At 40.2% G+C, this 24,869-nt stretch overlaps 4 protein-coding genes across 7 annotated transcripts; 2 read left to right on the forward strand and 2 right to left on the reverse strand.

Moving 5' to 3' along the window:
• The first annotated feature begins 48 nt into the window (after positions 1 to 48).
• Positions 49 to 11,978, forward strand: LOC110180232 (uncharacterized). Of its 3 annotated transcripts, none has more exons than XM_086837689.1 (6): positions 49 to 1,140; positions 7,421 to 8,817; positions 10,631 to 10,754; positions 10,813 to 10,955; positions 11,016 to 11,363; positions 11,416 to 11,978. In XM_086837689.1, exons 1-6 carry the CDS (start codon positions 1,037 to 1,039, stop codon positions 11,934 to 11,936), a joined length of 2,637 nt encoding a protein of 878 aa, XP_086693815.1. In that variant the 5' UTR covers positions 49 to 1,036; the 3' UTR covers positions 11,937 to 11,978. The 3 variants fall into 3 exon arrangements, with proteins under 3 accessions (XP_086693815.1, XP_020803546.2, XP_086693816.1); XM_020947887.2 differs by lacking the exons at positions 49 to 1,140; positions 10,631 to 10,754; positions 10,813 to 10,955; positions 11,016 to 11,363; positions 11,416 to 11,978 and adding exons at positions 6,348 to 6,446; positions 9,017 to 9,149; positions 9,206 to 9,348; positions 9,400 to 9,744; positions 9,802 to 10,523; XM_086837690.1 differs by lacking the exons at positions 49 to 1,140; positions 10,631 to 10,754; positions 10,813 to 10,955; positions 11,016 to 11,363; positions 11,416 to 11,978 and adding exons at positions 6,425 to 6,544; positions 9,017 to 9,149; positions 9,206 to 9,348; positions 9,400 to 9,744; positions 9,802 to 10,523.
• On the reverse strand, positions 1,131 to 4,609 carry Jhbp10 (Juvenile hormone binding protein 10). Its single transcript, XM_020947891.2, has 4 exons — positions 2,247 to 4,609; positions 1,950 to 2,187; positions 1,759 to 1,892; positions 1,131 to 1,702 (listed from the first exon to the last, which is right to left on the reverse strand). Exons 1-4 carry the CDS (start codon positions 2,329 to 2,331, stop codon positions 1,254 to 1,256), a joined length of 906 nt encoding a protein of 301 aa, XP_020803550.2. The 5' UTR covers positions 2,332 to 4,609; the 3' UTR covers positions 1,131 to 1,253.
• On the reverse strand, positions 4,756 to 5,956 carry LOC110180234 (uncharacterized). 2 transcript variants are annotated; one of them, XM_020947890.2, is made up of 3 exons: positions 5,757 to 5,956; positions 5,250 to 5,686; positions 4,756 to 5,198 (listed from the first exon to the last, which is right to left on the reverse strand). In XM_020947890.2, coding segments are annotated over exons 1-3 (816 nt in total). In that variant the 5' UTR covers positions 5,759 to 5,956; the 3' UTR covers positions 4,756 to 4,821. The 2 variants fall into 2 exon arrangements, with proteins under 2 accessions (XP_020803549.1, XP_020803548.1); XM_020947889.2 differs by having other exon boundaries at positions 5,247 to 5,686; positions 5,757 to 5,939.
• Positions 11,979 to 20,888: 8,910 nt separating the features above from the next.
• On the forward strand, positions 20,889 to 22,245 carry Ebp (Ejaculatory bulb protein). The gene is made up of 2 exons (XM_020947905.2): positions 20,889 to 21,017; positions 21,073 to 22,245. The coding sequence occupies exons 1-2, from the start codon at positions 21,003 to 21,005 to the stop codon at positions 22,078 to 22,080; spliced, it is 1,023 nt and encodes a 340-aa protein (XP_020803564.1). The 5' UTR covers positions 20,889 to 21,002; the 3' UTR covers positions 22,081 to 22,245.
• The last annotated feature ends 2,624 nt before the right edge of the window (positions 22,246 to 24,869 follow it).

Raw genomic sequence — 24,869 nt, forward strand, 5'->3', positions numbered from 1 at the left:
ATTGTTTATTAATTATTAACATTCTATTTACTTGTCATTGACATTAGCTTTGTTGTCCTTTCACTGTTGAAAAATTGCTACTTTGGAACTTTAAGCCGACAGAATGAGGTTTTTCTCTAATGGCCGCTAAAATACCTGCGTATCCCCATCGTTCCCCACCCGCGTCACAAAGACGGACTTGCCACGCCCAAAACGAACCACCCAGCCACCAACCCCAAAGAGGACACCCACGTTTTCTACTTAATGATAAAAGAAAGGACATTAGCGGGCCTCGGCGCATCTCCACGTTTCGAGCGTCTTTCAAGTGAAAAGCAAAGAATTAAAAAAAATTAACAAAAAAAAAGGTCGGAAAAGAAAAGCGATGGTAAAAGGAAGCAACAAAAAATGGGGACGCGCACAATGAAAGAAAAGAAAAAGATTTCAAACCGCCTCCCACTGCACCCTCTGCCTCCCGCATCCCGCCACCCGCCACCTCCTCCTGCTAGCTCTCCATTTATCAAGTTCCTTTTATTTCGGTGCGCGGGCGTAGTTAAAAATTAATAAATGAAATTAATGCCGGCGACACTTTGCAAGGCATTGGCCAGTGCGGAAGTTGAAGATGTTGCCAAGGTTTTCCTTTGACTTCCCTCTGTTTACATCAAAAACATTTTCATTTGAAATATTAAGCGCCTAAAAGTCGATAATGCTTTTTTCTTGCCTGTGACAGCTGCGTCGCATGAATTTAATTAGAGCCAGCTGAATTTCACTAGGGAGGCAACACTTTTTTTTGGCCGCCAAGTCCATCCAACGCAATTAACTGCCCACTCCCGCGCAGCGAAAGTAAAAACTTTTACGGAAAAAAATCTCTGTAAATTCATCTTTGTCGCTGCCGGTGATTAATCACAAGCCAGAGGAGGCCAGAAAGAAAGAGCACTGCGGTCCCTGACCCATTGAACAGGTGTAATGCTGGGAAAAAGTGTGTGTATGTGCGCCCTTTAAACTGTCCCCCCGGTGCCGTTAGGCGGTGACTACACATTTTAAAAAGTTTAGGCCTAATATGCAAAAGCAGGCCAGGCTTCGTGGCGGATTAAAAAGTTTTTCCAGGTCCTCCGCAGCCGACAGGAGTAAGGCATTAAGCGCTCTAAGGAAAATTAGCTTGTGGTAAGAAAAATTTGTTCGAACTGGAAAGGTTTTTTTTCTTGTCATTTTGATCTGGTCAGTTCATATATTAATATTTTAAAATCTCTCTACTTATCCTTAAAAAATTATAAACGCTACGTGGTCTGGTGTTTTCTTGGTGCTAACTGACCAAATATTTCACCATCGGGATGTTTTGAAACGAACGGCGGTTCAAAAATAGCTGGGCCGAGTCCCGTCGGTGGCAGCCGCGAAGGGAACGTAATGGGATTGATCACGGTCCTCCCTGGCGGAAACATTTCATCGAAGGTAGCAGTGGCCAGGATTTCATTTGCCACATCTAGAAACTTTTTGGAAAGACCATGCTCCAGACCAGGCACTATCTCATTCAGATACAAGTCCTGATTGTTGTTGATAAGCGCATTGCCGACTTCTCCCAAAATCCGATCGCCATTAAACAAGTTTTCTAGATTCAATTTGAAGTCCTTGAATTCGATCCGCATGGTCATCTTGGTGAACTTAACATAGTCTTGGCCATTTCGCAGATAGCGAGTGCCTCGCATTTTGACAGATGCTTTTGCATTCTCTAGTGTGTGATAAAATTTAGTCACGGTCTTCTGTTCATTTAAGAAATAGACGTACCGCAATATCCCTGCATGTTTCCCTTTCCCTTTATGTCGAGAAGGAGCAAATTGAGGTGCATCGAATACCGTCCCCTAAAGTCAATGCGTGGAAGTGTGATCCAAAGATCGTACGATATATCCAACGGTTTCGCTCTTCGTAAAAAATCGATAATTACTGGCAGCAACTATTTTCAATTTTCATATAGTTACATAAGGCGATCAATGATAAAGTTGCTCCCTCCGGTCGCCTCGAGATCCGTAAACACTGCTTGAAACTGGCTACTTCGACCTAGTTCGATGTTATCGAGAGCCAAGGGCTCCAGGGGCGGGGTTGTATAGCCATCTCCAAGATTGCCATGGACTAGTAGTGGCCTCAAATTGTAGACCGCATTGATGATGCAGCGCTCCAAGTGAGGATCATCCCGAGCACATGGCTTAATTGTAGATGCTATACATAATTATTTGAGAATAACTTATTCAATAACTATTTTGCTGGGCGACACTTACGCAATTTGGCATAAATTAATTGGCACAAAGCCAGTAATAACAGCAGCATTAAGCCAAATCGATTTCCACACCATTTGGGGATCATCTTGCGTAGCCTTTGTTTGAATAATAAATGACGATGAGCTGCGGGATGTGGGGCTGCTATGAACCGTAGTTGTTCCGCTCGAGCGATCGACTAACGATTCGCCCAGTCTCGGATTGTGCTTTTGATTGAATTAAGCAAAGCTTAAGTCTCTCTCGCGACATTTTCGTCGCTTTTAATGAGCACTGGTGTCCACAAGCGAAGACACAGTTGTATCTATTAGAAACGAAACGTACTTGCCGCCGACCCCACTCAGGGGCACGTGAGGTGTCGCCTTGCATGTAAAGTTAAATTTATGTAGTTTTAAGTGAATTAAAACAAAGACGAATATGCTGCTGTAATTCTGAATAATAACAAAGGCAAGCAAATCAGCTGCGGAAATTTGAATAATAAATTTGACTACCGCCCCCAAGAGCCAAAAATACTTGGCTTTTAACTTGCGAGAAAAGCGGCAGGACGATAAAAAACTAGATTGGGGACAACATCAACACCAATCACAAAAAAAAAAAAAAACACAAAATGTTTATATTTTTTGATGCAAATTCTCAATTTGCTAACGAAGCAAACACCCTACTTTGATAGAATACCCTAGGCTATGGTGTTTCCCCACCGCATACTGCGAAGCCAGAAAATGAAATCCCTAACGAATGAATGCAGCGAAGTACAAATGAAATGTTTAACACAATAAATCACTGAATGAAAAATCACATTTAGGCTGCTGACTTATGTGGAATGAAACATTAAATAGTAATAAATGAAAATTAAGCATTTAAACATCCCTCATTTATAGTTTTGCAAGGCGTGCACACTCAAAGAAATCTGAGATAGTTTGAAATCTAGTTAAATGAATACCAAAACAAAAGAATTGTTCAAGTTCAAAAAGAAAAAAAGAAGTAATTGCCTCTAGGTATTATCAACCCATCGTCGATTGCAATGCTTCAATCAGGCGCACTGACCCCTGACACCCAGTGCACGTCAATACATAAAACCACGCAGGAGGCAGCTATATACACATGTACATATGTATGTACCTTAATGTTGTGTGAGGTAATCGGGGAAGTTCGTCGAAAAGAAATGCGTGTACATACATACATCTAAAGTTTCTTCATGGTTTTAATACAACCGAACATTTTATAGTTATGCCACACCGCTCAGAATCAAAAGTTGCCCGATCATAAAACCTGCAGCGCATTTAAATGATGGGGTCCTTAGGAAAAAAAAAAAAAAAAAAAAAAAAACAGTTGGCAGACCATCAGCACAAGCAGCATCAATTCAAGCTCCACCAACCACCCTCATGCCACAAGCAACTTTTTTATTTATGCTGTTTTCAAGAAGATAGAAACACATCAAATTTGTAACAAATTACATTTGATGCATGTAATAAAAATCCCGCACAGCTGGCCAAGCGAAAATTCTCTCTTACATCAATAGGCGTTCACACCGCATTTTGGCCTAATTAAGTTTTCAAGTGCAATAAAATGATGGCTGGACGCTGGGAATCAGGATTTTCAAGTTGGTCGAAAGGGAACCGAGGGGAAACAAATGCCCTATTGCGTGCGGGCATCAAATTTGCGCACAAGTACATAAAACACAAGTTAAAAACTTAAATGGATTTACCACAATATGACCAAAAGCGATGATGGAGATGATGATGGGCAACGTACACGAACACGCATACACGCGTTGCTAAATTTCTTCTCATTTTTAGATTAGTTAAAAGTTGTCATGATTTATGCGCTGGGCGAAAGACCGCATCCTTTACCCGACTTCAGGCAAATCCATTTACCAAACTCCAATGCCAGAGGCTTCAATTATAAGCTAATTCTAACCTGTATACCCTCGCTTCTTAGAATATGTACAAATTACCATGTAGCGTTGACTCTTAAGTAAGATTTATATAAAATATATACATACATACATACATACATAAACATATATGAGCATTTTAGAATTCTTATCATAGGAGAAAGTTAACAAGGCAATTAATCAATTTTTCTGATTTCCCAATAAAAAAAAAAACAGAATATATAAATAATAATAGCATTGGGCAAGATGTTTTGTAAATCCTTATAATTTTCCTGTTACTATTATAGTTATCGTTTCAATTATATGCAAACGGTTGTATAGATATATGGGCAATTCTCTGGTGTCGAATGCGACATTCGTACGCATTCAAACTAAAAAAATACATGTGTCAAGACTTTATTTTAATTTTATAAAAATTGAAACGTATAGCTCTTGGTTAGCACTATAATTGGTGCTAAGGTCGATTTTGAACCCTTGTTTGTTTTCAAGATATTCACTAAAAAGTACTGCGTTCGCACGCGACAAAAATAGAATATATATATATATATAGAAATAATATATGTACATAAATAGGTTATCATCGTTCCTAAGAAAGTTTCAGTATACAGAAAAACGATCAAATAGATACTCAGACTTGAACTGTGTACATATATTTAAAGACAGAGAAATTATTAGTTATGTCTGCCACTATTCTGAAGATTCCATTTTGAGTACGAATTTTTCCATTATGACATTGAGACGCTTGCGTTCTTTTAGTTGTTGTTGCATTATATCTGAGATCTGCGTACCCAAAGCTAATATTGCCTCCGTATTAGCTTCACTTCGCTGAGCGTTCAAGCGGGTTTGCCTATTTAGTTCGCGCAGTTCCTTTGCGATGTCAATTAGCACAGGAACGGAGCTCTCATGCTCAATTTGCAAAGAATCTTCGGCATCCAGTTTTCGTTTCTTAGGACTCGTCCGTGGAGTGGTGCAGTTCATACTCTGCTCTAACTTGACGCCCTTCACGTTGATAGAGTTACTGCAATCCTCTTCGTCTTCCTCTTCCTCCTCCTCCTCGTAGTCTTCTGCAGACGCAAAAATATAGTGGATGTCTGTGGATTTTGTGGGCTTACCACTGTCCGTCTGCTGGGCGTCTTCGTTGTCAGTTTTTATGTTGCGCAGAGAAAGGCTGTGGGACATTTCTGATCGGGTTTTTGGCCGGGCCTCGACAATAGTGTCTGCCATGTCGTACAAGTCGCTGATCACAGCTACCGCGTCCTCCAGGGGGGTGAGAGTGTCCTGGTACAGCGAACCCTTGCCACTGGCATTTGAGTCCTCAAGGCGGTTATTGGTAATCTTCTTTTTGATGCAACTCTTCCAATCCTTCCACACCCGTTTCCACTCGCAGGCCTCCTTTACAGGAGGACCAACGCTATTCAGCTCCTTCGCTAATCGCTTCCAGGCTGCCTCCGCCGCTTGCTTGTCGCCCTTGAGGTAGTTTTTGGCAATGATTGGATGCCGTTCCATAAATGCAACGAATATTGCATCTTGCTGTGCGGTTCTGTGCTTGCCCCTTGCCGGAACGAAGCGAGAGTCAGGTTTATAATTACATACATATATAAGTGCATTTAAAGTTTGCTTACATATTCCGTTATGCGACTGCTGATAATTTCCTTGATATTGGATTATTCTTTAAATTTTTAGAAATCAACAATTTAAGACTTATTTTGCTAATAGAGGTGGGAAAACTGCCTAGAGCTGCAAGAACTTGATATCACTATATCGATATTTTTCAATACGATAGTTGGGACAATCGATTTATCATTAGGGTTGTAAAACTGGCTAGAATTTTACTAGCGTTTATATTTCTATATCAGTGGTTTTATAAAGGTGATGAGACTGGGTAGATGTACTAAGAAATGCGATAGTTATAATAATCGAATATAATTAAGCTGGTTTCAAGCTATCCAAGTTTCGATCCGGTTTTGAGAAAAGCTAACTAAGGTTTGAGAGCTATATTGGTCATACTCGAAATATATGCGCGGCTTTTTAAATTAAAAAATGTGTGGCAAATTTTAATATGCTTTTATATATATCTTTTAAAACGTAAAAGTTGTTATTAAATGAAAAAATAAATACAAATAAAGTACATTTTGCACAAAAGGCTGAAACCTGTTTGGCTAGTCCCAACGGCCTATATCTTATCACTCAATATAGATAAGCATTGTCTCAAAGATTACAACACTGGCCTCAGTCGGCACATGGGCGAGGCGCGGCCCTAACTGGGCAGAAAAGTTACCAATCAGTACGAAAAGACTAGCAGGTGAAACAAGGTAGTGCTGGAAAAGTGTTTAAATGCCAGCGGCGGTGGCGATGATTGCAATATTTTTCTATCAGTGAACCGTAAAATAATAAATTCCTGTGAACAGAGGTTACTGACAAAACGAAATTTTCTCAATTGAAAAATCAACATAGACATAAGTACAGAAAAGTATAAAAATTTTAAGAATGCATGGCTACTCGTATTTGGAGTTGTGCTAAGCTTGTTATCTAATCAAAATGCCTTAAATTAATGTGTTAGCTTTACCGAGTTTATAAATTAGGGCGCGGGCCGACAATGTTCTTTTGTGTATTTTACACCTGACTCATTTTCCGATGTATGCACATCGTACACGTATCGCAGAGAATTGTGATTATCAAGTAATACCAATCTATATGGAACAAACTACACAACTACAGTATTCTGCGGGTTTCATATAAACTGATAAACGATATCTATGTACATAGCCATATAAGAGTGGACTTGACTCATGAGCGTTTACAGTGCTTTATTTTCGGACTGATAACTAAGTATTTGCCAATAACGTCACCTTGTGTTAAAAATGGACGTTTGCCGGAAGTGAATTTTCATAAATTAACAGTTAATTAGCCTCTTCAGAATTGTGGGATAATTCTTCATCGATTCATACCAGACCATACAGATTTAATGTTATCGGATTGAAAATCGGAAATAGTCCTAATAGTGATTAAAAAGCCATATTTGAAGTGACTAAGGAGTAAGATCAATACTAAGACATTTACACTTTGTAAACATTGACGCACCGAAGAGCTTAGGATCTCGTTTTGTGATAAGGCCCCAACGATAGGCAGTCCGCCAGTGTGCGTGCATGCAGTCTTTAGTATACTTATATATGTATATATACACGAGATAGGTGGTAACTACCGTCCAAAAACTATTCGTGTCAGGGTCAATTTAGGATTTAAAAAAAATGTAGCAATTTACTGACTCGATCACTTCGTTTTTTAGCTTCACAACGAAAACGAAACATCAAACCATGTTACCAATGCAGTTTAAGGCAGCAGTCGTCTGCCTGGGTGTGGTCCTCATCCTAGGGGCCGTAAAGGCGCAGGAGAATGCGATGCTGCAGATACCACCATCCTTGGTCGAGTGTTACAACACATCCTTCTTTATGAATCGGGACAACCGGTTGCCTGCCAACATGGACACACTGATTTCGCTAATCGAAAAAGTGGAAAACAATTACGCGACGACCGGTGTCCAGGCAGATATTCGAACAGTGGCCGTATCCTTGCTGCACCGCTTCCGTCAAGATGGTATTAAAAAGGCTCCTGGCATCACTGCCGCCAATGGCGTTTTACCATACAGTCCCACAGGCTTCCAGTTTCCGAAGTTTAGAATCTTGTTGTCACGCTTGATCCCCGGTAATGCCAATAGCTTTCCCAACAGTTCGTTGACCAGTGTAGAGCGATGCTCCCTTCACTTTATGCTTTCGAGCACATTTGATACGAGAGTGCGAGGCGATGAGAACACAGTCTGCAATCAGCTCTCCCAGTACCGCGCTCAGCGGCTTCCGCGGTCCTTAAGGAAGGAAGACAGTAACAACTTTATTGGCGATGTGGAGTGGCTTGACACCCGGCCGAAACGAGGAGGGTCTACCGGCTCCAGCTCTAAATATGGACAAATGGCAGAACTCGATTACGAAACAGACTGGGCCTATGCCGGCCCGGAAGGAACCAGCCAGTGTCCTGTGGAGGATGGTCTTGTTCGTACGCGCTGGGGAACGGTGTCAGCAGGAACCGTGATTGCCGGCATTGCAGCAGGTGTCCAGCAGCAAACTATTCAAACAAATACTTTGCTAGCCCTGTCACAGCGACGTGGTCGGGGACGCAGTCAGTCCCAGACAAGCAACAGCATTGACAATCGGTGGGCAGCTACCATAGCCGGAGACTTGGCTGAGGTGGCATTGATCCAGGTGCCTGTGTCCAGCGGAAATGCAGCCTCCGTTGGAGCTACTGGCGGATGGAACGATACAGTGCTTCCACATTGGTACTTTTTATCGCAACGCACCAACCTTGAGGCGACCGATGCCGAGATTCGTGGTGGTCTTGATGGCCTGATTCTGGCCAAGAATGTCGCCAACTGGAGAACGCAGGCATCTAATCTGAAACTTTCTCAGTTGCTTCGCATGTACTACTCCACGAATGGGGTCCTGAGCTCCGGAATCAATGCCTGCAGCAGGCAGAGTCTCTTCCCAACCGTGGCGCCATCACAGGAAATGGAGGCTCAGACGGCCGCCTTTGCTCAGGTGTTAGAGCGTGAGATGCAACTACGGGTCACCATTGACCAGCCCCGTATTCCCGAGTTTGCCGGTAACGCCAGTCTCTCGCTGGTGACATATGTGCGTAAGTAATCACAATTATTTGCATTATCGCGGAACCACCCTGCATTTAGTCCAGCTTTTAATTATTTATTTTAAATATTTTTAAATCAATAAGCCAAATGTAAAAGAACTTGGGTTTCTACTCAAAAGTCCCGTGAAATACCAATACTGGTGTTCGTGTGCATTACGATTTCTTTGTTCTTACGATTTTCCTCTATTAGCACAATCCCTTAACGATGTGTCGTGCACGGCAACCACTAACCTGGACCTGACGGATGTCATTACTCCAATGACCAACTTGTACGTTTTCTTGGACACCTCTTGGCAGTACAGCAACATTGTTGACTATGTGGTGTAAGTCCCCACAGAGTTATTGCAGAACTAAATCCCTAATCTAATGTACGTTTTAGGTATGTTCTCCAGCAGCTAAACATTCACCCCTATGCCAGCACAGTCACCATTCTCTCGGCACAGGATGGCTCGATTATCGTGAACACTACAAACTATATCACTGATGTCTATCAGAAATGGAATGTGACTACCCAGGCGCAATGTAAGCCACCTTTACGAAACATTGACTGAAGCTAATATCACGTTCCAATAGATAATCAGGGTTTCAACCTACCAACTGTGCTGCGTACTATTCAAAACCTTACGCAGAACTTAATGAATGAGGAAAGGACCAATTCAAGCTTGAGTGGGCATTCCCTAGTGGCTTTAATGATTCCAAATCAGGCAACAATTAATGATGGCGACTCAAGCTATGCAACTACGGAAATCCAATATATCCAAGAACAGATTCCTGACCTTCGCTTTATTTACTATGGCGGAGGAAGCATTCAGCGCTTCTCCAGCTTTGTTCGGGATCCCTCGCAAGATCTTTTCTCTCTAACTTATGGCAGTACGGTGGCCACATCTGCGGGACCTGTCGCAAAGCGCATCATTCAAAGTAAACGCAACGCAATGTTTTTGTGAAGTAATTGACTGATAAGAATTTTATTTCCAGTTCCTCGGCGCGTCATCAATCCTCGTTGTGGTTCGAATTGGTACACCAACAGCTGGGGTACAGATCAGACGGCCCAGTACGTGGGACCAGGAAAGGTGAACTTTTACAGAATATCTGCAAACTATTTCTTTGGAACTGGAGCAAACCGGTATCTGACCATTCAGTCCCAGAATGGAGGAACGTATAACATTTGCACCTCGCGAAGCTATTCGTGGCCCCAGCAGAACTCCACGACGAGCTCCACAACAAGCGGAATAGACCAGACTTGCTCGCAAATAAGCGGAAGCAGTTTCAGCTACGATCTTTCAAGCGCTTGCTCGGGATATTACACTATCACCCAGTGCCCGGACCTGTTTTTCTCGGTCCAAGCCACCTCCAATACAACGTCCTGCAATGATGATGCCTGCCAGACACCGGATCAATGGCGCTACATCATGTCCATGGTCAATATGGGATGCTACAGCGGTGTCTCCGGCCTGGCAGCCAGCTTGCTAACAATTCTGTTTGCCCTGATGGTGCAGCGGTTGTTGCAGTAATTGGTGACTAGTGTATCATAGTCTAAGTGATACAGCGGCAGAGTTCAAAGCATGTCTCCCCCGTCCCGTCCCCTATCCGCACATTTATTTTCCCGTTCTACATTAATCTTAAATTTTTCTTACTTAAGTTGTATGTTCCAGTGAAACATTGAAACGTAGCGAATAAATATCCCCACTAGAACTGCATTTTATTATATTTATTTTTTTTCAAATTTGCGGAGTGGTTCCCGATGACTAATCGTGTAACAGGCAGATAGACACTGACTAACGCTGGCATTTTTGTTATATTTTAGCTATTATGGACTATTTTCCGACTCAACAGTGGTCAGACATTTCGAATTTGACAACCGTTATAGCGAATATATATGTGTTTGTCGACACTTATTGGCCATACAGCTGGGTTGTTGATTACGTCGCGTAAGTACGTTTTATGGAAAAAAATTAATATAAAATTCACCAATCTAATTTTTTACAGTTACGTTCTTCAGGGGCTCAACATTCATCCATACGCTAGTAATGTAACCATTTTCGCAGCTTCTGATGCGTCAGTCATAGTAAATACTACCGAATACATTACAAACGTGTATGAAGAATGGAACTCAACATCACACTCTTGGCGTGAGAAAGTCGAATATTTATTCAAAGCTGGCTTAATTATGAGTTAAATATCATTCATAGATCCGACTGGCTTCAACTTGCCGCTTATTTTAAACACGGTAACCCGCAGGGTAGAGGATTTGCTCGATGCCGAACGGGCCACCGATAATCTTGGTGGGCGATCATTAGTCGCTCTTCTGGTACCAAGTCCCATATCCTATGTTGATGAGCAGGACTATGACTATTGCCAGCAGTATCTGGACAGACTGCGCTGGCGCCTTCCAAACCTGCAGTTTATTTACTACGGTGGTGGGGCCCTCGTACGATTCCATGATTTTGTTCGGAACCCGAGCAAAGATTTGTTTCTTCTAAACACTGAAAAGCCACCCGAAAGCTGTGGCGATCCCGTCATTACCCGAATTCGTCAAGGTGAGTCTTGTCCTTTAAGGCGATATTTATTAAAGTGCCTAAACTCTTGCAGTTCCCCGTCGTCTCTCCAACCCCCGCTGTTATTCAAACGGCGCTATAACCGAGTTCGGGACCAACTCCCTGGAACAATTTGCTCGCTTGGGAACTATAAATTTCTATCGACTAGACTCTTTATATTTGCCGGGCAGACAGAGCATGCGGTACCTTAAAATCGCACCTATCAGTAAAATCACATTCACGGTTTGCACTTCTCGAAGTATTGAATTACCTTTCAGAAACCAGAGTGCGCCGCTTAGGCCGGAGGAGACCTGCGAGTCCACAGCTTTGGGATCATATAGCTATGATCTTACTGATGCTTGTGTTGGCTACGATTTTGAGCCTTGTCCCCCCTTATTTTTCTCCGTTCAGGCCCAAAGTTTTGGCGAAATTTCGTGTACGCTTGACACTTGTCAAACTCCAGATGAAACGCAGTACCTTGTTAGTTTAAATAATCTCGGCTGTAATGCTGCTACCGCCATAAAACTGACAGTTGCTACAGCTGTCAACACTATTTTACTGTTGTCTATAGCTTAAATGACAATTCGTGTTCGAAATAATAAATTAACTAAATAAAAATAGAAAGTTGTTGGTTATTTTATGTTATTTGTTATAATTATCCAGAAGTGCAGTCCATGGTGACGCCCGTAACGCTTCTTAGGTCAAACCCAACCAGTTGTCCAATTAAAGACAGAGTTCCCCTGGGCAGTGTGCTGGATCTATGCTCTTCCCTTTAATTACCCACCACATACCTGGGTCTTAAACCAGTCACCTTTCTCGACAACAAACATAGAACGCTCGGAGTTTTTAAACCAGGTTCTTATCTATGATTTTCCATGAGTATTTCCGGTTTATTTTACTTCTTATCAGAACATTTACACTGCTTGATCGATTTCACTGCTTCTCAAACAATACCTTCGCGCACTGCTTGTTTATACTAGTAAGTGGTGACCTAAACCATATTTATAACTATTTTGAATTTCGAATCTTGACAATACATACTCTATAATATGCGTAAATTATCCTTTATAGACGGATAAAAAAAATTCAGCTAATTTTATTTTCATAACCATGGAAAGAATATTTAAAACGTTTCATTCTTTTGCATTTAAAATAAATTCCTAGTTTAAAGACATTATTCGCGCTTCTATTTTACTAATACACCGTTTAAATCTCTGAAATACGACAAAACAATTAAATTCAGACCTAAACGTTTTAAAAAAATAACATAAAAAAAAAGGATTTCTGCCGCTTGAAGTAATTTTACTTCGCGCCCTTTTCGAAGTCGTGCATGAATTAATATGTAATGAAAAAGGTGCCAGGGATAAAAAGGAGCAGCAGTTTGGTGGATGGATGGAGATACAAGTCACTTTAATTTAGGAAATGTCAAAATATTCAAACATCCTGCAGACATTGGAAAGAACTTGTTGGCGTCATCATCGCCATGCCATTGTTACATTTTAATAATCCAAAAATCGTTGGAGCTCCACACTACCTTCCAGCGTTCTAATTTCCAAACAGCACTTGTTGCAAAAGAAGAAAATCATCAATTTTATTTTGGACCTGCTGATTTAATACTTTTTTTCGGATACTCGCCGACAAGCACCCAAACCAAGTAGGCATCGGTTTCCCTATGAATGCTTCCCAGCAATTCCAAAGTTCGAGGTACAAAGGCTCTTCTTTTGTTCAACTCAACGAGGGTTCGGTGGCGTTTTTTGTAAAGCTTTCTATTCTTAATCAAGCGAAAGGATGCACAGACAGGAAGGGGAATAGCCGAAGCTGTAGGGGAAGTCGAAATCAAAACTCCCGATTTACAATTTGCTTAAATTTTCTACATTTAATGCGACACTTAATTACGAAACAAAAAACATTGGCAATGTGTTGCGAATTGCATATGCTGCATGCAATTTCGTATAGCCCCTGGGAAGTTCACTAAGATGTCAAGCGTTGCATTTGCCCCATCCTAAAATGTACCCCATGAACACAAGCTGGAAGTGAAAAATGTCATGCAACCAATTGGTGCCATTCGGACGGCCCCTTCCATTCAGGAGCAATTCTGCTGTGGTGGTTGCACTGTAAATGGCCAATGGACTGGGGTGGAAGCATATAAAACTGGCTTGCAGCCGTGGTACGCATCGAACCGGTTCTTTCTGAATGACCTTAGGTCAGTTTAAATCTTGCGTAAAATTTAAGAGGGGTAAATATAAGTGCTAATTGTCAACACTTACGAACGTGGTTTGCCACTGCGGAGGGGCAGATTGAGATAATTTCCTTTTTTATTTTGGCATGTCGTTTGTGACATGAATACATTGTAGCAATAAATATAATATAATTATAATTCTCATTTCATACGCATTCTTAAGACCCAACAAAGTTATTTTTGTGAAGATAAAATAATTTATCTAATAGATAGGTAGCACTTCGAAATTCGTATTCAAAATAAAGCTGAATAACTTTAAGAAAATGGATACCGTAGGTATCCGATTCAGGCCAACAAACTTAATCAAATCTGTCAGAAAAACCGCAGCCCAACTCAACTCATTTCTCCTTTCGTCTGACAAATGCTGCCCCAAGACATAAAGCTCCAGTTTCTATATGCACTTGGCTTACGTCTTTAAGGATTCGCACATACCCAACAAAGCCACCGGCTGTGACCGCAAAACAGTGCCTGGTGTATATGCAGTTCAGAAATGTGTCTAAGAAAATATTATTGCTGACTTAGCTTGGAAAGTTGATGAAATACTTCACTAACATGAGAATGAGATATACAAGCGGAGGCTGAGTCGCATATCAGTGTCCTGACAGGCTAGCTCAGAACACGCAAGGGACAAAACCAGGACGACCGCAAATCAAACTGGCTGCTAAAGTTTTGGCCCAAGGCAATGGGTAACATGTGATAAGTTTATTGTCTTGCCGCATGGCGCCAGAGCTCGCTCCCAAATCAAAAAAAAAAAAAAAGACCGGGCACCAATATCACATTTCATAGGAGAAAATATGGTTTCTTTGTAAATAAATTAAGTTGTCTCGCCCACAAATATTAATTGCTTAATTAGCATATGCGTCTGGCGTGACCAGAGAAACCCAAAATCCCTTTTGGGCGCCAACTTGGTTGGGGTTGACAGAAAGGACGAACGGTGACAGTTTGAAGAGAAAACTCGCCCGAAGAAATTTGTGTTCAACTGAGGAAAGTTCATTCTCAAATGTTTGCTTAACAAGACACGTGCCCATATGTACGTTATGAGGAACCTTTATTTGCATGCTTAGAACAGTGGCACAATCATTATTCTGTGCCTTGTATATCTTTCTCTATTAAATACCCAAAGATATCAAGTATTTATTTATAGATGCGTAAAATGTATAGAAATCGACTTCTAGCTGAGCATTTCCGCGCTTTACCTTCGATTTTCTTAAAAAATTTAACTGAAACGAGGACATAATCAAAACACAATTAATTATATACATTATTTTTTAAGAATACGATAAGCTGGCGCCTTGTTGTTACATCTTGTGGGTGGGCCGAGTAAAAGGTTTAAAAACATACATGCAGAGCAAAAAATTTGCTCTCTAAAAATTGGGGGTTGTTATTCATTTTGGGTCTTTAATTATTGTTGTTTCTGCTTTGTTCTTCGGGTATTGTGCCTCGTGTTTTTTAGATGCTTCAGATGTAGGTTATCGATTTTTCCTTCTTACATGTTTTTACGTGAACTGGACGGCTGGCTGATTACAAAAAATGTACTTCCCCTTAGAGCACCAATTAAAGAAAGTCTTCAGAGAACAGCCTTAGGTTTTTTACTCCATGCGGACCAAGTTGAGTTAAAAAATTCACATAAAGCCATGAAAAGTTAAAATAATAAACTTCTAAACCAAATACCCCTACCAAAGAGTTAATCCATATAAATTTAAAATGCTGCATACATTTTAGTTATTTCAGTAGGAAAAAATATGTTTCTTCACTTTTTCCGGGGGGTTCTCATATGTGCAAAAGTTCGACCGCCTTTCTGAGAAGCGAAAAAACTTTTTGTACAAGCATAATTAGTGTTCTATTTTATTTATTTCCTGGGTATTCCGTGGGTTCTGAGAAACACTCAGAACAATTTCATTAACTGTAAACGAAGCACAAGAGGACGTAAGAATCCTTCACCAAGGCTAGCTCCATGTCCTCGCGTTTTAATTGCAGATACCAAGGAAACCGCAAGCTAACAATCCATTAACTTTTTGCCACTCAACTGGGAGAAACTAAAGGAAATGGGTACCCAAGGCACTGGCTTTCCCTCTGACTTTGCATGCAGAAGGAAAATATAACTTTTCATACTTTTTTCCTCTCTGGGTTCACATTGCAGCTGTAAAGGGCTCTTCATCAGCAGCAGCAACAAACAGATCTGCAAATTATGAAGGATAAAAGACTTCGCGGCTGCAGGCAGACATACGCGTATATTATTATGTGCTTATAATAAGTTTTTTCTCGCTTTTCCACTCGGGGCAAAGCAAGTTTTTACACTGTTTGAGTTTTTAAAAGAGGTTTATTTTTTTTTTATTTAAGAACAAAATGTCTTTAAAATTAAAGAATTGAATATATTCTCGGCACGGGGCAACAACCGCTTGAAAAGATGTAAGTCTGTATGCATGACATATTTCACAGCTAACTGACTATTTCCGATTAACCTGAATTAGAATTTCTTTACCTTCATTGTATGTGGCGGGGGCTCACCTTGAATTGATGTGCAAATAGGCAATGCTGTCACGGTCAACAACCCCATGGTAGGCTAACCCTTTATGCTCTGCAGTCTCACCCACCTCAAAAAGTGTGTAACTGGAATAAACAGCTGTTCCGGATGATGCCAAGGGTCTGTCTGTATTGGGTATACAAGCAAGGATCGGTGGAGATGTGAATTTGAATACAAAATTAGGCATACCGAAGCGATCCCATGCTCGATTATGAGGGTTAGAAATCCTAAACAGGATGCTGCGTGCGTGCCTTGAACAAAAAGGTCATCGGTGGCAAATTTTCAATATTGCGATAAGCATCTTGCACAACATACGCACATGTCCTTGACCACAAGACATTTGAATACGTGTACCCGGCCGGCCGTGATTAATGAAGTGTTGACCAAGTCAGAATTAATGCGAAACTTTGACTCTGATAAGAAAACTGACCGTCGGAAAACCCTTTTTGGGAAGCACATGTGCTTGTGTGAGGGGTAAACTCCGGTTGGGGTTTGCTCGGCAAACCATGTGCTAAGTGGCATGTGGTCAAGGGGCCACAACTTTGGGTCCACGGACAAGAATAGTTTCAATTTACGCCTTGTGAACAAACATTCATCAAATGTGCTTGTGAAATTTTAAATGTCAAAAACTCTGGCGCACACCCCCGCCACGGCTCTTCCACAGCTGTTTGTGCAACCCTTATCGAGGCCGAAATGGGTTAACTGTCCGGCTGCCGAGTTTGAGTGTCCGGTTTTGGAATAATTAATCACAGACTCGCATGCGATTTGTAAAGTTAATTACCGTGGCGAAAGCTCATATCGAGAAGAAGGGGTCCACCTCGGATTGAGCCCAGATAATAGGAGGCAGGGTGTGAGACAGCCGTGTGTGCCTAAGTGCTCTGCTCGTCTCCAATTACTGACAGTTTAGCACATATTCCAACTCGACGTGGCTTGGGCATTTATTATTCATGTCCTGCCTCCACACCGACTGAGTAAACATTTCCAGTGACAGTGTCCTCGAGTCCAGGGTCTATCTTTTCTGGGCCCGACTGCAGTGTTTGCTGACGGTGTTACCCGTGCAATAACAGTTAGTAGTTATCTCTGAGCACCGCCTTGGCCAAAGAGTGTTTTGCTAAAAAGGAGCCATAAAAAATTCATGGCTGGATGCCGATTTGCAACATGCAAGCCGAAAAATGTTTCGGGAGTGTGGTGTGACTTAAATTCAACTGGGAGTTTAGAAAATTCAATGGCTTGGTTAGGAATAAGTAAAAAACCTTGCACACCATTTCGAAATCATACCAAATCGCTCTATAGACAACTTAAAGCTAACCCAATGCAAAACAAAGGCGAGAGAAGTCACAAGTCATTTATTGATTTTATTATGGGGCCATAAAACTTTTGTCATCTCAAAGGGGCTCTGTGACACAAAATAGTAAATAAGTTTTCGTAGGAGCTTGAGGCATCTGAATGTATGTTTAATTTCGTTTTAATTTGATTTTGAAAATTGTTTGGACATCTTGTGAAAGTCAGACGTTCTATGGGGAATTTGATTCCAAAGCATTTGTATCGACATGTATTTCTATAGAGTGGCTATGTGGAATGTTGAGAAAAAGTTAAATTTAATATGGCTTCGTTGACACTAATAGCAGTTTATGATTTCCTTAGCTATTCTTGCTAATGTAAATACTTTACAATTCACTGTTATGTCTTTATAGTGCAATTACAAACGCTTAAGAATAATGAAAGTAATTACCAAAAGTCCCCTCACTGTGCTTAAACTTTAATGTGCGACACGCAATGTTGATTCATGCGGGCATAAATAAATAAAGAAAACAAGAAATTTCACACGAAAATGCATAAATTAATCAAAAATATTGTTTGCTCACAAGGGCGGAAGGGGAACTTGGGGGGGAAAAAAGCCACCCACGCGCGACAATTGACCCTTTTGTTAATTAAATTTCGAAGACAAGAAAGGACATTTCGTGTGTGTGCCATGATGATATGCAAACAAGCAAACAAATTGGTTTTGAGCAGGAGTAAATTGTTTACCATGAGAATATGAATGATATCGCCTGTCCTGATAAGCGAGGTCGGCGGTATAAATTTACAAGAAACGATAGTGTCGGGCTGCTACTCCCGGTCTGGCTACTCAGTGGTCGAAAGGACAATAAAATATGTCCCATAAATTTTCGGCTGAAACGAAGAAAAAGGGTTGACGTCGACAGAGCCCAGCGGGTAGTGACACCCTTGCGCCCCTAGCCCTCGCAAATAAATAAATATACGTATAGCTTTAGTTGGACAGACAGGATATGGATTCCCTGCATATGATGTTTATCCAGTCGTCTATTAGCCCACATAAATTATAAACGCGCATTCGGAAAGCGCATGTAGTTTATTAACACTTGAAGAGGACTCGAGCTCGAACTATTGCGTGTGCCCTTTTGATGTCCTTTGCATGTTGGCCTCTCTTGCCAAAATTATCCCATTTCTCTATTTGTATTAATTTACATACGACACGCATTCTCTCACTTTGGCCATCATCCTGCCAGAAAAATTCCTAATGGGTTGACATTTATGATATATATGCGTGTGGCCAATGTTGGGCCGCTTTCAATTAGTTGGGATATCGTTCATGTTGAAATAATGTCTGACCGCCCAAAACGGAATTGTCACAAGGTAAAAGTTGTATTTAAAGAAGTAGCATTATTTCGAAACCGACAAACAGCTTTTTGAAAGAAGGAGAGGAGGGAACGACTTGGTCGATAAGCCCAGCACCAATATTTAACTGCAACATACAGTTCTGTGTCAATCAGCATAAATAAAAGCCAATAAAAATCGGTCTGAAAAAATATTATCAGATAAATGATATCAAGGTTTCCTTTGATGCGGGGAACATGGCAACACCAAAGACCAAAATCAAATCAACGACCAGGCCCGGGACAGGGAGCTGGGGCTGAGTTCCGACTACTGGGAAGGACACCGCTATGCCGAGGGCTGGACAACGACCAAGGCAGTCGTTGTCCCTGCCACAGACTCTTGTCAATAATTCAACTTATCACCGGCGGATATTGGAATGAAAAACCCAAAGGACAACACATCCGGACACCCTCGAGGGCGCGTCAATAAAAACACATTTGAATGATGCAGTTCGGAGTTTTGAGCTGGCGGGATCTTATTGAAAGGTGTTCGCGCTTATTAAAAGAGGGGTAGAACCTTGAAGAATTTTTGGTGAAGTGCTTCAACTCTAAACTTTGTGTGTCACTTCTTTGAAATTATATTTTGCATCTTGAAGGTCTATCCACCCTGCTATTCGTATTGAGAATGGAAATCCTTAGAAAAGCAAACCAAAAACTCACCACCCAGCCAGATGCGAAACGTTTTATTTACTTTCGTTAACTTCGATCTGGTTTTTGGTTTTTCTTTCGTTTTTGTTGGTGTGAAGCATCCTTTAAAGTGCTAAGGTGCTTGTAAATATTTTCTTTGGACAAACTTGACATTTTGGTAGAGCCGGGTTGGCATATTGGCGTGGGAAACATTTCTTACAGTTACTATTTTTGTAGTTCAAATGCTCCAAAGGACATCCAATCTATCTGAATCTAAACTGCCAAGGTTTATATTGGCTTTCACTTAGGCAAAGGCAGACTAGCATATTTATACCCTTGCAGGGTATTATAATTTCAGTCAGAAGTTTGCAACGCAGTGAAGGAGGCACCTCCGACTATATAAAGTATATATATTCTTGATCAGGATCAACAGCCGAGTCGATCTAGCCATGTCCGTCTGTCCGTCTGTCCGTCTGTCCGTCTGTCCGTCTGTCCGTCTGTCCGTTTCTACGCAAACTAGTCTCTCAGTTTTGAAGCTATCTAAATGAAACTTTGTAGTTAGCCTTCTATATACTCTCACTCGTATATATGTCGGAACGGGCCGGATCGGACGACTATATCATATAGCTGCCATAGGAATGATCGGAAAATTTTTACAAAAAAAATTTTAACTTTTTCAGTTCTCTATAGAATTGGATCAAATTTGAGATATAGCCATTTAATATTATTCTACAATTTTGTGTAAAATTTTATGAAAATCGGACGACTATATCATATAGCTCCTATAGGAACGATCGAGAAATTAATTCAATTAATAAGTATAACATTTTCAGTTTTCAACAGATTTTCATCAAATTTGAGATATAGCCGTTTCATATTATTCTACAATTTTGTGTAAAATTTTATGAAAATCGGACTAATATATCATATAGCTGCCATAGGAACTATCGAGAAATTTGAGAGGAATGAGAATGGCGGTGGCTGTTGTCGGAAGACTGACAATCGCGGTGGCGACAACATTTTTAGTTTTCAACAGAATTTAATCAAATTTGAGATATAGCCATTTCATATTATTCTAAAAATTTGTGTAAAATTTTATGAAAATCAAACGACTATATCATATAGGTGCCATACAAACGATCGTTTGATGTAGAAGAAAAATACAAATCTGTGAATATAAAGCTGCAAATATAATATGTATAGGTGAATGAAATAAAAGCAGGTATTACTTCATTGTTTTTAAACACATATATATATAATTTATATGGTATGGATTTCTAGTCATAGAATTTCTATCTGCAAGGGTATTTAAACTTCGGCGGGCCGAAGTTAGCTTCCTTTCTTGTTTTAAAATGTAGTATAGGCAACACCTAAATCAGTTTTATAAAAGATCAAAATATCTGTTTAAAATATGCATTTGCTTAGACTTAGTTCAGCTATTTCCTACGGTATAATAAATCTTTACCTGACCCGCTTTCTGAACTTTAAAGTCTCATCTATATTATAATCACCACGTGCCTTTAGTATAAAAAAGAAATTTGCAAAGCCAAATGCATCAGTTGTAAAGAGTTTTTGCCATGGTGCGACAATTGGTGGGAAGCTTCAATATTTTCTGACCAAGAACAGCCACTAATTGCTTTTTGACAGATTCTCGTCCTTTCGCTGATTCTTTTCGTCGGCAGCTCACATGCCACCGTTGTCCTCAGTGAGTTGGCCCGCCAGGGCGAATCGGCACTCCAGGGCTTGGCAGACATCAAGCTAGCACCATTGAGGTACTTGGATGCTCTCATAGGGACTAATCCCGGCGGATTAGGTTTTTACGGCGGAGCTGGAGGAGCTGTATCAGCGGCTGCAGCTTTGCAAGCGGCACACCAACTGGGTCTTGGAGGTAAACTTGGACTCGGGCCAACAATCACAACTGTCGGCCAAGGAGATGACTTGTTAACCATCATAAAAAATGCAGGGCCATTTAATCCACTAGGAATTCCTACACATCCTTCTCCTCATTGGCCTAGGCCTCCATTAGGGCATCCCAATTTCCCAGGATTCCCAGGTGGGCCTTTCCGTCCCGGTGGTCAGGGTGGTCCGGGCGGTCCAAGTGGTCCTGGTGGTCCTGGCGGTCCTTTCGGTCCTGGCGGTCCTTTTGGTCCAGGTGGTCCTGGTAGTCCTAGTGGTCCTGGTGGCCCTAGTGGTCCTGGTGGACCACCACCACGCTTTCTCCAAATACCAGGACTCCCAGGAATAAAAATTCCACTTCCTACAATATCCTTTAACCCTGGAAGTCCGATGGGACCAGGTTCAGGTCCTGGTTCAGGTCCTAGCCCTAGGCCAGGGCATGGCATTTCAGCAAGCATAGGACCCTTCCGTTATGGTGGATTATTCGGAACTGGCTTATTTGGAGAAAAGGGCCTCTTTGGTACTGGCATCCTTCCTGCATGGATTCTGGACCCTCTCGGTATCTTCACCCCACTCGGAAACCTGTTCGGAGGCCTGGGAAGCTTGTTCGGATTGAGATCAAACCTGGAGGTACATCGCACTGGTCTTTTAGACCGAAACGTACAGGGTACAATCTCATTGGATCTCGGCGGTTCTATACCAACACCAAAAACATTTTTGAGACATCTTATATCACCTGTTATAAACATGTTGGGTTAGAACAACGAAAAGGATAATGCAATGGAAAAACGGACCCGACGCCTAACCGCTTAGGTTTAATTTTTGTAGTGCTAAGAAACGACAACTGTAGGGGTAAAATTAACATTTGTCTTGGCCAAGCTTTGTAGCTATAATACCAATCAATAAAATTAAGCAGCATTCCAATTGTAAGTGATTTTAAAATGTGGCTCGGGGGAATTGTTAATCAATTTGTACAACGTATCACAATGTTATTGTAATTTGAAATCAGTTTCACAAGCGAATTTTGGTTAGTATTAAAATTAAGAAATTTGTAAATATGGCAAGATTAAGAAAATATAGAAAGTAGTACTTTTAAAATTGAGTAAATAAATGACACGAACAGTGCGATGAATGACATTTAAGGTTTTTTAGACCTTGATTACATCACAACAGTTTGGCACCCTTTATCCAAGGAATATACCATGTGTTACAGGCTGAAGGAAGCATCTCCTTTCTATAAAACTCCAATATAATATAACAGTAATAGCTCGAGCTATCAACTTTGTCGATAAGGTGACAAGTCACATGTCTTTTAATTAACATTTAATATAACAAGAAGGAAGCTAACTTCGGGAAGCCGAAGTTACAATTGTATCGATGTAACCCATGCAGTTAAAATTATAAAATACCAACATTTTTGTTAATTTGACAATTTTAAGATGTAAACCCTTGAAAAATTTAAAAAAAAAATGATTTTCCTTTCCTACATACCTAGAAAGATTCGCTTGTTGCTACTGATGAAGATTATATACGATTTATAGTGTCGGAAAAGCCTCCTTCACAGCGTTACAAGCTTCTGACTAAAACAATAATACAGTTCTTAGTCGCTATTATTTATATTTTTATATGACAATTTGTTCAACAAATCAAAGTTTAAAAATCTCATAACTTACCCAAAAAAGCATTAATTTTAATTCGAAAAACTGCCCCGTGAAAGTTTTTGTTAGGCTAATAAATCTGCATACTTCATTGAAAATGTAAAACAAAAATTTTATTGGCCAATTTTTGACAATTTTAACGATGTCCACCTTATAAATTTTAGAAAAAATGTAAACAAATTTATTTTCTCTCCTACATGCCTAGAAAGATTCGTCTGTTGATGACTAAAGCAATAATACAGCTTCTTAGTCGCTATTATTTATATTTTTATACCCTTGCAGGGTATTATAATTTCAGTCAGAAGTTTGCAACGCAGTGAAAGAGGCACCTCCGACCATATAAAGTGTATATATTCTTGATCAGGATCAACAGCCGAGTCGATCTAGCCATGTCCGTCTGTCCGTCTGTCTGTCTGTCCGTCTGTCCATCTGTCCGTCTGTCCGTTTCTACGTAAACTAGTCTCTCAGTTTTGAAGCTATCTGAATGAAACTTTGCAGTTAGCCTTCTATATACTCTCACTTGTATATATGTCGGAACGGGCCGGATCGGACGGCTATATCATATAGCTGCCATAGGAAAGATCGGATAATTTTTAGAAAAAAAATTATAACAATTTCAGTTTTCAACAGAATTTGATCAAATTTGAGATATAGCCATTTTACTATACTCTACAATTTTGTATAAAATTTTATGAAAATTGGACAACTATATCATATGGCTCCCATAGGAACGATCGAGAAATTAAGACAATTAAAAATTATAACATTTTCAGTTTTCAACAGATTTTCATCAAATTTAAGGTAAAGCCATTTTATATTAGTCTTAAATTTTGTGTAAAATTTTATGAAAATCGGACGACTATATTATATAGGTGCCATACAAACGATCGTTAGAAGTGGAGAAAAATGCACATCTGTGACTGTAAAACTGCAAATATAATATGTAAAGGTGAATGAAATGAAAGCAGGTATTACTTCATTGTTTTTTAACACAAATAAATATAATTTATATTGTTGGGATTCCAAGTCATAGAAGTTCTATCTGCAAGGGTATATAAACTTCGGCGTGCCGAAGTTAGCTTCCTTTCTTGTAATGATATAAAATCTATATTTGCATTTTAAATCATGGGAGAAATGGATTTTATAGAGATTCCCTGATTCACTAATGTAATGCATGTATTAAATTCCTTTTTAAAACCCGTAATATACTTTCTTTTAACTCTTTAATATTAAATTAAATTGTTCCCTATTCATTTTATAGATTTACAAGTGCCTTCAATTAGCTAGAAGTATATGGAGTTCTTCTTGGCAATTATCCTGCACTTACTTACGCCTACGCTCTACTGCAATTGTTCAATTCGCATTTCGGAAAATGTAAAGGAAACTCACCTGAAAAGAGAAGAAGCAATGAAGATAATGATTAGTCAAATGTAAAGATATGGCCAAGAAGATGAAACTAATTTCGAATCAAGGAGGGGAAGGAAAATCGATCCAAGAGAGAGAGAGAGGCAGAAAAACCAGCTCGCTGGAGCGACAGGTAGTTTAATTTATGTGAATCATAACTTAATCAAGCATGAATTTTTATTCGGAAAGCTGTCCTATGCAAGTTTTTATTTGGCTAATAAAGCTGCATACTTCATTTAAAATGTAAAAAAAATTCAATAATTTTATCAATTTTTGACAAATTTAACGAAATTAAAAGTACAACAATTTACTTTCTTTCCTACATGCCTGCAATGATTCGCCTGTTGATACTGATTATTTATATATATAGTGAAGTGTTTCTGCTTTGTGAGTCGAACTTATGTCCCGTCAGTTGACTAAGGACAACGCTAAGTTGAATTAATAAAACGAATATTCCGCTTCACGTCTTTATTCAAATGATCTCAG

This window comes from Drosophila serrata, unplaced genomic scaffold (assembly GCF_035046125.1).
Source record: "Drosophila serrata isolate PLE 108 unplaced genomic scaffold, ASM3504612v1 contig_334, whole genome shotgun sequence".
Lineage (NCBI taxonomy): Eukaryota > Metazoa > Arthropoda > Insecta > Diptera > Drosophilidae > Drosophila > Drosophila serrata.

Excerpts from the sequence above, each read along its gene's own strand:
- LOC110180232 (XM_086837689.1), top strand. The coding sequence starts at position 1,037 with ATGCAAAAGCAGGCCAGGCTTCGTGGCGGATTAAAAAGTTTTTCCAGG. Across the intron at positions 10,956-11,015 it reads CTCAACATCACACTCTTGGC|ATCCGACTGGCTTCAACTTG; the intron begins GTGAGAAAGTCG and ends TATCATTCATAG. Across the intron at positions 11,364-11,415 it reads CATTACCCGAATTCGTCAAG|TTCCCCGTCGTCTCTCCAAC; the intron begins GTGAGTCTTGTC and ends AAACTCTTGCAG.
- Jhbp10 (XM_020947891.2), bottom strand. The coding sequence starts at position 2,331 with ATGATCCCCAAATGGTGTGGAAATCGATTTGGCTTAATGCTGCTGTTA. Across the intron at positions 2,188-2,246 it reads ATTAATTTATGCCAAATTGC|CATCTACAATTAAGCCATGT; the intron begins GTAAGTGTCGCC and ends AATTATGTATAG. Across the intron at positions 1,893-1,949 it reads TTTATCATTGATCGCCTTAT|AGCGAAACCGTTGGATATAT; the intron begins GTAACTATATGA and ends TTTTTTACGAAG.
- LOC110180234 (XM_020947889.2), bottom strand. Across the intron at positions 5,199-5,246 it reads CGCCCAGCAGACGGACAGTG|AAGACTACGAGGAGGAGGAG; the intron begins GTAAGCCCACAA and ends TTGCGTCTGCAG.